We start from the raw sequence: 11,384 nt of genomic DNA, 5'->3' as shown, positions 1-11,384 counted from the left end.
GCCAGGGAAGGTGAAATTGAGCTTACCACATGTGAAGTGTGAGCTCTTTCAGACAGGAGCCTTTGTCCTTCGCTCTTCCAGACAGAGCTAAAGAACTGTGTCCCTCTGAAACTTGCAACACATGACAAAGAAACAAGGCACAGGGCAGAACCAACAAGAGTGAGCAAAAGTGTGTGTGTGTGTGTGTGTGTGTGTGTGTGTGTGTGTGTGTGTGTGTGTGTGTGTGTGTGTGTGTGTGTGTGTGTGTGTGTGTGTGTGTGTGTGTGTGTGTGTGTGTGTGTGTGTGTGCGAGTGAGTGAGTGATTGATTGAGGTGTGTGTGTGTGGGGGGGCAGTGGTGAGAAAGGCCCTTCCACACAGAGCGTTGGAGGTTGAAGGCGGATCAGTAACTGTGAGCACAACCAAAAAAGGGGAGGGCACACATGTATAGATATTTAAGATCCCCCAGCCACAGCTTTACAGAGGGAGCAAAGAGCATGAGAAAGCAATTGGCTAAAGGAAGCTTCACTTCAACCAGTCAGATTCCTAACTCCACTAATCCAATCCTGTTCTCTCAGTTTCTTCAAAACCTCTGACACCGCTAAAGAATCAGACTGGACCGGGACAGCTTGCATTCAACCAGAGCAAGACAAGAAAACTAATTTTAAAATTGAGAAAATTGTAAAGATGTCTTTGCGGACGGTGGCTCTGAGCGTTACCCTACTGCTGCTGGTGCTGACAGAAGCGTGGGCGCAAAACCCAAGGAAGAGGCTGGCGCCACCCAAGCCTCCAAAGGCGCAGTGCTGTGATGAAGTGCGCTCCCTGAAGGTGCAGGTGGCCAACCTGACCAGCCTACTGGAGGAGTTGGGCCGCAAGCAGGAGACAGACTTGATGAACGTAGTAAGGCAGATGATCGAGCTGGACAAGCAGAACCGACAGCAGGAGTCCCGTGTCACTGAGGCTGAGAGCAAGTACTCTGAGATCAATAACCAGGTGGAGATCATGCAGCTGCAAGCCGCCCAGTCCGTCACTCAGACCACATCAGGTAAGAACCGATATTTTACATTTACATTTAAGTCATTTAGCAGACGCTCTTATCCAGAGCGACTTATTTTAACATTTCTACAAACTTCAAAGTGTTTCCTCTCCAATGGTACCAATTATATGCATATCCTAGCTTCAGGGCCTGAGCTCCAAGCAGTTAGATTTGGACACATAATTCAGACAGAATTTGAGGAAAAAAGGGGCCTATCTCTAAGAAGTTTAAACCCCTTTGATTTGTTCATTGCTCCTCAGCAACAAAGTAACAGAAGAACAAAACACTACTTTAGTGTGAATAAAACATTGTGTTATTTCCATTCATTTCATTTATTTGCATTGTGAAAGTTTCAACATCTAAACTTTTATTTAATTGACTAATTAGGCTAGAAGGGGTAAATCACGTGTTTTTTTGTGTGAAAATAACAGCCTATGAGTAGTAGAATGCAGTAGTACAGTACAGTAGTGATTGTGACAAATGGCCAGAGCAGAAATCTGGCCAGCTCCAGATGACAAACCCAGTTCAGTTTAGACCAAGACAATACTGTTATATATATATAACAATATATATTGTTCAGCATCTGCTTCCAGACACTCTCTACAGGTGTAAAAAAATCTCATCACTAGCTGCCATAGATAAACACTGCCATAAATACTCATAGCACATACCTGCCACTTTATATAATGTTTACATACCCTACATTACTCATCTCATATGTATATACTGTACTCTATACCATCTACTGCATCTTGCCTATGCCTTTCGGCCATCTCTTATTCATATATTTTTATGTACATATTCTTATTCATTCCTTTACACTTGTGTGTTTGAGGTAGTTGTGAGGTTGTTAGGTTAGATTACTTGTTAGATATGACTGCATGGTCTGCTAACCATGTGTATGTGACCAATAAAATTTGATTTGATTTAATGTCAGACACACAAGAAATGTGGTTGATAAAAAAAATGATCCTCTTTATGATCACATCAGTCAGTCTGCAGTCAGAAAACAGAAAATCTACTTTAAAAAACCCCTCACAGAAATATTAGCCCACAGTTTCAGACGACTATTATTAAGCAAACAACCAAAAAGGTTCAATTATATTTGTATGGAGGCCATTGTTCTTTGTTTAAAAATGTACTATAATTATTACAGGTCATCCGATTAATCAGGGCCGATTTCAAGTTTTCATAACAATCGGAAATCCGTAATTTTGGCACCCGATTTGGCCGGTATCCATGCGTTTTGCCAGCAGCTCTTTGCTGTGCTTCAAGCATTGCGCTGTTTATGACTTCAAGCCTATCAACTCCCGAAATGAGGCTGGTGTAACCAATGTGAAATGGTTAGCTAGTTAGCGGGGTGCGCGCTAATAGCGTTTCAAACGTCACTCGCTCTGAGAGAAGTTAATTCCCCTTGCTCCGCAAGGGTAACGCTGCATCGAGGGTGGCTGTTGTCGATGTGTTCCTGGTTCTAGCCCAGGTACGGGCGAGGAGAGAGGGACGGAAGCTATACTGTTACACTGGCAAAACTAAAGTTCCTATAAGAACATCCAATAGTAAAAGGTATATGAAATACAAATGGTATAGAGATAATTAGTCCTATAATTCGTATAATAACTACAACCTAAAACTTCTTACCTGGGAATATTGAAGACTCATGTTAAAAGGAACCACCAGCTTTCATATGTTCTCATGTTCAGAGCAAGGAACTTAAACGTTAGCTTTCTTACATGGCACATATTGCACGTTTACTTTCTTCTCTCAACACCTGAAACCCCACCTCTTTAAGGAATACCTAGGATAGGATAAGTAATCCCTCTCACCCCCCCCCCTTAAGTTTTAGATGCACTATTGTAAAGTGACTGTTCCACTGGATGTCATAGGGTGAATGCACCAATTTGTAAGTCGCTCTGGATAAGAGCGTCTGCTAAATGACTTAAATGTAAATGTAACATTATTTTTGCATTATTTAAACCAAATTGAACATGTTTCAATTTCTACTTAAGGCTAAATTGATTTTATTGGTGTATTATATTAAGTTAAAATTAGTGTTAATTCAGTATTGTTGTAATTGTCATTATTACAAATACATATTTTTTTTTTGGTCCTCCAATAAATCGGTATCGGTGTTGAAAAATCATAATCGTTCGACCTGTAATAATTATCAGTGGGCGTTCTGAATCTTCGGCATTAGACAGCTGCCATCAAATGGAGACTATAGTGTGCAAACTTGTCTGGGTGTCTCGTGATAGCCATCATTTAACCAGGCAGTGGGGAGATTTAACCAGGCAGTGGGGAGATTTAACCAGGCAGTGGGGAGATTTAACCAGGCAGTGGGGAGATTTAACCAGGCAGTGGGGAGATTTAACCAGGCATGTCGCAGTGTATATTTTAATACCCTATTAGCAGTAGTACATTTATGATGCTGCAACAGTGAACAGAGAAGCGATTTTTAATGACTCTTCAAATTATACAGACACTGTGCAGACAGGTAAGCAGAGCAGGAAGAAAAGCAAAGACTAGAGTGGCGTTTCCACTCCAGCCTCTAGCCATGAAAACACTTGATACCTTTTTGATGCATTGGATCCATTACTCCCCAGTGATCTCAAAGCACCACAAATGGCATCACCATACCATCACAGAAACAATAGAGAGAACTATGCAAAGAAATGTAACCATGCTGTGTATAATATCCTTCTATCCAAAACTCTTTGACTTCTCTGGCAGACATCTATTCCCATGATACCGTTTGTCAATTTGCATTTTTAAAACCCGCCATGAAACAGCATCTGGTTTGGCCGTCTCTAATGACATAACCTTTTCTTTTCTAGATGCCATCTACGACTGTGCATCCCTGTACACGAAGAACTACAAGATCTCTGGGGAGTACAAACTGCCTGCAGATGACTTCCTGGGGACCCCTGAGATTGACGTAAGTGATAACCCTGGAACTACAAAAAAAGAGTTTTACATTCACAGATCCCTGCAACATTTTAGTCTTTGTATCATGGCAGGTCTTCTGTGACATGGAGAGCAATGGTGGTGGCTGGACGCTCATCCAGAGACGCAAGGTGGGCCTGACCTCCTTCAACCGCGACTGGAAGCAGTACAAAAATGGCTTTGGCACCATCCGCGGGGACTTCTGGCTGGGCAATGAAAACATCTTCCGTCTGACAAGGCAGCCCAGCATACTAAGGATAGAGATGGAGGTACAGAGGACCAGTCCCCAGATACTGAGAGCAGTAAATAGATAACGGCATGACTCTGACACACCCCACTCCTGAGGTAACTGAGGTTGTGGTGGGAGGTTTTGTCCAGAGCCAGGAGACTAAAGATACACCACCCAAAACACAGTAAAAACAAAACTCATGGTCAAGTGGTAAACCTCTTGCTCCACCAAAAGTTATAACATTAGTTCAATATTCTAAGTTGCATAGTTTTACCACAAGATGTGCAGCAAACAACTAAGTAATGTTCTGTTTCTGTTTTTCTGTTCTCCAGGACTGGGAAGGCCAGACCCGCTATGCAGAGTACAGTTACTTCACCTTGAAAAACGAGTTGAACAGCTACAAACTCTTCATCGCCAACTACAGTGGAAATGCTGGGGACTCTCTGCGCTACCACAACAACACCAATTTCAGCACCAAGGGCAAAGACAACGACAAATGTGTGGACGACTGCGCTTCACTACGCAAAGGTACAAGAGAGACAAAATAATTAACTCTGGTTTAACTCACAGAATTAACACCTTCAAATTTCTTTCCACTGACTGCATTTTCACCTTTTTTCCCTACAGGTGGGTACTGGTACAACTGTTGCACTGACTCCAACCTGAACGGCATGTTCTATCGTTATGGCGACCACAGCAAGAGCACGGATGGAATCAATTGGTACGGCTGGCACGGGCCCAACTACTCCCTGAAGAGGGTGGAGATGAAGATCCGGCCACAGAATTTTCAACCATAAACTCTTGTAACTCTTGTAACTTCAAACTCTGGATGATGCGCATGCTTCAGATTTAACCAAACCTGAGCAACCAAATTGTCTTTCCCCTTTGTTATAGTCTGGAATGTTTCTATGGGTTGATTGTGTTTCAACATGTTTGATTGTAAATTGTAGTTCATTTTGTATATATCACTGAAATGTTTTCTTTTCATAAAAGCCTTAGCGAAGCCTCTTTACCAATGTTCTGTAAGGGTAACTGAATGTTGCTTCCCTCCATCTTGTCTCATAGCAAGAGGTTTTATTTATCCGTCATAACTCAAGCTGTGTTTGGGTTGATTACACGTAGCGGGCAGGTATGACAATGGAAAAATATATACACACAGAGACCCAGCAAGTGTGTTGCAATGTACCTTTGTGAGCTACTGGAACGGGAACAACCACCCAAAGTACTTCCATCAGAAGTACCTGACAGATTTTATTGTAAGAAAACAAACACTTATTTTGGAATTGTGTCCTTTGTAAAAATGTGTACAGCTCTATAGTATGTTGTTTTGTGGGATAGGAAATAAACATGTATTTTTAAGAAAAGGTGTGCTGCTGATGGTAGTCAATGTGCTTTATTTGTCAAGCTGTCTGTCTTAGTTCAATATCATCAAATTATCCATGTACTCATCACAAGACGTCAATGGTTAGTAGGTTTGAGAAGCTGCCAGTTGATCACCCTCGTGTCTCTGATCAACCAATAACCATGCCTTTGCCTTCAGCCACCACTGAGCTCTGACTCACAGGTCACACTGGCATTCATGCCACTGGGCAAAGGTCACATTGCCAAACTCCAGGGAGCAAGACCACACACACACACGCTTCCCAATCATCATGTCAATGGCTTCTACAGCCACTCTGACAGGTCTTGACCACATTCAAAAACAATGATGACTTTGCAACTAGAAGTGAGGCAGTGTGCTCAAAATGTGCTTATGGCATACCTTAAGCAGGGTGCACTGTCAGTGTATGTCCTTTTAAACAGGTGCCAAGGCCAGGAGAGGAGATTCCAAATAAGAAATAGTGGGTGCTTCCATTTGTGGCAGATGAGCGACATTCTTAAAAGTAAGTCCTTGGGAGCTTAGGGACGGTGATCAATGCTGAGAATAATTTAGGATAGATGACAAATTACAGAGCCATCCTGTTGTATCTGCGGAGCTTGTGGCTCCACCTGTCCAAAAAGGTTTCCACGGGAAGCTGCGGGTACAAAGGAGAACGTGAGGTCCCAGTCGGAGCCCTCATTAGTCTAGGAACCCTGTGGCCTGGTGTAACCTCTCGGATGTGTATTTGGACCCTGTGCTAATGGCTGACACGCTTCATTTCTTACAGCCATTCACTGCGAGGTCTGCCGGGGACATTTCAGAGTTCATTTACAGGGTAGCCTACTTTCTCAAAGTGTTCTGCCAAAGCCTCAGCTATTTACAGGATATCAAGATATCGCGAAGTACTGAAGGAGAATTTGTTTTAGTGCCTTTTTTCAGCGCCAGCAAAGGGATATGCACAAATTTATTGTGAGACTGTTGCTAGGTCCCGTGTGGTTCAGTTGGTAGAGCACGGTGCTTGTAACGCCAGGGTTGTGGGTTTGATTCCCACGGGGGACCAGTATGGATATCTATGCACTCACTACTACAAGTCTGTATAGGAGTGTCAGCTAAATGACTAAAATGTCAACGTATCTTAAAAGTCAAATTAAGGATGTTACTAAATCAATATGCAGTCAAATACATTTTTTGGACTCTCAGATGCAGCTTAGCAGAAACTAGAATTCAGAAACTATGTATTCATAAAGTGTAAAAAAAAAATAAAAAAAATATACAAAATAAGGCCGGAAAGCATAAGTGATAGTAAGTGCTTTTACTGTCAACACAACATTTCAGAGTGTAGGCATATTGCATATGGATGACGTCAAGCATTGCACTCCGCTAGCATTTACTGGCAATAAGTAATGCATAGGGCAGCAAGAGCTTATTTACATGGCAAATCAACAGAAGACTTAACAGGATGGCATGTGCACAGTCATTTCATCAAGTGCTAAGGGATGGATACATCAAACCTGCATCAGTATTGGTTGTAAAGCATTTAGTGTTGAACCAACACACCAGTATCTCCACCATTGGTTCTATGTTGATATGCTTCATTCGGAGATAAAACAGTGTTGGTGGGTAATCGTATAACTTGTTGCAGTACCAAGAAAACCTTTAAATTCAACAAGTAAATGTTATAAAATCATCTGGAATGTGAGAACCCAATGACCTCAACTGACTTCCATCAAAATAAAATTGCTTTAATCCTCGAAAAGTATTTATTTATTGAGTGGAGTAATCAGCTACCAGACAGCAAAGGCGACAAGGAAAAAGACGTGGGCTTTTGAAAAGGGTAAGAAGAAAGGGCTCATTTTTAAGTATTTGAGCAGGGCCTTAGGCTTACCTAATGGTAAGTAATGGTCTAGACTAGTAGATTAACCCCAGATCGAGGCGCCTAAATCATTTTTGCCGACTCAAAATCCCTCGTGTCTTAAACCCCCCCACATACGATTTTAGCAGTTTTATGCCACGATTTTGCCGTCCCGGACAAAAGTTTGCAGAATGTGACAGAACTGTAGCAAATGGTACAATCTGGCCAGGTTGACATCAAGATTTGAATTGGGTAACACCGAACAGTGTGATATAATGATCGCAAAAGACTGAATCCAACGTACACTCTGGAAAATACTTAATAGTGTATAGCCCCCGCATCTGGGCGGCTGTGGAGCATCAAAGTGGCCTTTAATTCCTAGGACAACGTGGGTAATCATTTCTGTGTCGGTACATACCTTCCACATATTTGCAATGCCTTAATGCTAAATAAATGAAGACCCATAGGGTCTGACTGGACAACTTTTTGAGGACTTTTTGGCTTACAAATGTCACAATCAAGGTTTCATTGATAGGCCCACCTATTAGGCAACTGAGTTACTGAATAAAAAAAAAATAGGTGACAAGAAATGGGAAAATATCTTCAAAATTTCCTGACTTAAGTGTATAATGCAATGGCCCCAGAAATCTACTACTAATCTACTACACCAAAGTGATGGAATAGAACAGGCTACGTGTTGCACAGGAGTCATTTTAAGGGGAATCTTGGAGAGGTGAGAACCAGATGGAGAGATTGAAAACACTGAGCTGCTGGCTCCCGTCATTCATCATCATCAAGGCAGGGAGAAATTGAAAACAGGCCACTGAGAGAACGCTATTCCAGACCCCTCGATGGATGAAAGGGGGCAAACGCATAAATAAATGGCTGGAAAACAATGGCTGGAAATACAACACTAGCGTAAAAGACAAGGGCGAGAGGAGGGATGGAAAAGATGACAGGAGATATGAAAGAGATATGGGATGTGTCAACCATTATTTAATTGGTGTAATGACTCTCATAAAGGGGTCGTTAAACATCCTAGAGTCGTCATTGGTCAGCCGTGTCTTTAGTGAGGCTTTTAGGTTCTCAAATACACCAAAAGAAAAACTAAATAATAGGTAATGGAAGAACTACAACCAAAGTGTAATATATGAATTTGTATTGAGGTGGACACCTGTTCTGTGTTATAACTCAAAACAGACTCCAATTTGGGAAAGGTGAAGTCTGCCAATGCTACAGTGACTAGGCCTAAGCAAGAAGCATTCACTATGGCCGGTCGTTCCATTCATTGCACATTCATTGTGTGTGAGGTACCAGACAAACATTTGTTATCCTTTTCAGGAAACGAGGTGCATGTCGCAAGTCACAACTTCACAGAGGAGCCATTTGTGTTTTTTGCCAGAAATGCCTTCTGGAACATGTGAACTTTTATGTGACTTAATAACAAACTTGTATGCCATCTGTAATTATGAATTAATAGTTATATTACAAGCCTTGTTGGTTAAGCCACACAAAGCGAGCAACCTTCCCATTAGCCATGATTTGCTGAGATAATGAGTGGGCTGGACATGCCGAGAGAGGAGTTCAGATTGGTCTGCCATATAGAGAACTTCTGTCTATTTGAGCTGGTCAGTCTGTTGGTAATCCTGTCGAACACAGCTTTAAAAAAAATGTATTGTGTAGTGGAGCTGCATAAGTGTTGCTCTCCACTTTCTGGAGGATCGAGTTTTGAAATCAATGGAATTAGAGAATGATAGTTAAAGAGATGGAGAAAACACCCGTCTCTGGATTACATCTTCAAACTATGGGCAACCATGGTATGGCATTCCTGACAGTGAGATGCGTCCATCATGCATGATGATGTATACAGGTAAGATAGCTAGCTACATTTTCAGATATTACACATTTCTAATTTTGACAGAAAGTGGTTTCATTTCAAGCTAAAGTGTACTGTTAGCTAGCTAGCTAACATTGGCTGGCTGGCTCCATAGCTGATGCTATTATTTGTTTCCCAGAGCTGTTTGCTATTCTAGTTAGAGCCTAATGTTAGCTAGCTAACATTGAACCTGGTTGGTTAGCTCCCAGCAGATTCATGCAGGGTAGTAAGTAATGACATGATTTGGCACCATGTTCATTGTTGTTTAACTAGTTATTGTTACCTGGGCGGCAGGTAAATTTATGTTAAGTTAAGTGTGTGATCTTACACATTGTTTACATAGCTAGGTTCAATGTTACCTAGCTACATGTCTTAAGCTAACACCCGTTGAATATGGCCGGTGTCAGTAAACATTGGCAAAAAAGCGTAATGAAATTGTTGCCAGCAGAGCTGGTTAGGCTGTTTTCGTGTTTTCCATCGGCTAGTGTGTCAAGTGTGCACTCTGAACGCTCTGAGAGCGAAACGAGATGGGTGGGGCTAATGCTTAAGAGGGTGTCAACGATGCTGAATGGGTGTAGACAAAGAGGAGCTCTTCACTACATATCAAAACATTCAAAGGGGATTTTCTCTAAAGTGAGTTTACAGGGTGATCAACTTTCAAAGCAGAATTACTTTCCCATTGTTTCCTCAAATGCAGTATATGATATACCGTTTTGTAACCTCTGAGTCTCTACTTGCTACATCCAATGTAAAAAACTACATTTTGCTACATAAGACCAAATCCAGGTGGTGAGTCACATTTCATATCAAACGGAGGTATTCTTATTTCAGGGGAATGTACATCTCTTCTCCCCAACCATGTGCCATCACACGCATTCCACCAATACTGACACGGGGAAGCCAAAGAAAATGGCCATTAAAAGCACCACATCATCCATTCTATCAATTTCATGGTTCGGCTTCACAAAGTAAAAGTGCAGTATGACCCAACAAAAACAAGACTTCTATAACCCAAGGGGAATTTGAAACCTTCCAGCCATACAGTAGCCGCACTGCCTCAGTAGCTACCCATAGAATGTCTCAACAATTGATGTTGGCTATAGCCAAGTCTGGGAAGCACAGGAAATGTACAGCATGGACCCGCCAAACACTCCCCTATTCACTCAAAATGGGTTCTGCTGATCATTGTGTTCTCTTATTGAGGTTCCTACCTGATGAGGGACTCTAGAATGAGATGAGAGGCACCCTTCTGGAAAACCAGCTCTTTTCAGTGGAGGGCCTTGGCATATGCATGGAATTTGGCAGCCCTTTCGCCAAGCAGAACAATGCCACTGTCTCTCAGAGGAAGAGGAACCTGAAAAAACACAGGACATTCCTTAAATGGGTGGATTAATGATGCGGCATTGCTCTAAAGCAGGGTTCTCCAACTACGGGGCAAGCCACGGGTGTGCAGGCCTTTATTCCAGCTTATCACCACACCTGATTCAGTTAATAAGGGCCCAGATTGAGGATAGTGATGAGTTTATTATTTTAATTAGGTGTGTTACTGCAGGGCTAGAACGAAAGCGTGCACACCAAGTAGCTCTATCCAGGACTGGAGCTTAAGACCCTTTATATAGGGCCCTGCTCTGAATGTGAACCCACCTTATCGCTGTGCTCCATGAACATGGCCCTATTCAGCAAGGTGAACTCGACGATGTCCCGGGAGTTGAGGGCCACCTCGATGTTGCGGATCAACTCATCCTGCTGGTCCTCACTCAGCTCCAACCAGCACGACAGGGAGGCTGTAATGAACAGATCACTAACGATGGATGGGAGAATAAACATCCATTAGATCAGATCACAATCAGTATGATGGATTCTGGGGGTGAATGTTTCATCGTAACAGTGATAGTTTCATTCATTAAACATTTTTTTTGGCTCAAATCAGTGTTACAGAAATAATGTGTTTTCTAATTGGATGCTTTGTGTATTTCGGTTAGATAGTTATGAATAAAGAATATACAAAAATGTCAAGCAATGGTGTTGTTTATGCACCTTTAGTCAATTGTAAGTCACAGTGAATTGCAAGTATCTTTGAATTGTAAATCTGCTGAATGGCCACATCATATTG

General features: G+C 42.0%; 1 protein-coding gene across 1 annotated transcript; it reads left to right on the top strand.

Moving 5' to 3' along the window:
• The first annotated feature begins 472 nt into the window (after positions 1-472).
• Positions 473-5,558, top strand: LOC124045191 (angiopoietin-related protein 7-like). The gene is made up of 5 exons (XM_046364443.1): positions 473-1,023; positions 3,846-3,946; positions 4,029-4,223; positions 4,516-4,711; positions 4,811-5,558. The coding sequence occupies exons 1-5, from the start codon at positions 666-668 to the stop codon at positions 4,978-4,980; spliced, it is 1,020 nt and encodes a 339-aa protein (XP_046220399.1). The 5' UTR covers positions 473-665; the 3' UTR covers positions 4,981-5,558.
• The last annotated feature ends 5,826 nt before the right edge of the window (positions 5,559-11,384 follow it).

The sequence above is a fragment of the Oncorhynchus gorbuscha genome, linkage group LG10, assembly GCF_021184085.1.
Source record: "Oncorhynchus gorbuscha isolate QuinsamMale2020 ecotype Even-year linkage group LG10, OgorEven_v1.0, whole genome shotgun sequence".
Lineage (NCBI taxonomy): Eukaryota > Metazoa > Chordata > Actinopteri > Salmoniformes > Salmonidae > Oncorhynchus > Oncorhynchus gorbuscha.
Note: the sequence above shows the minus strand (reverse complement) of the source record. Positions and strands in the feature narration are given on the sequence as shown.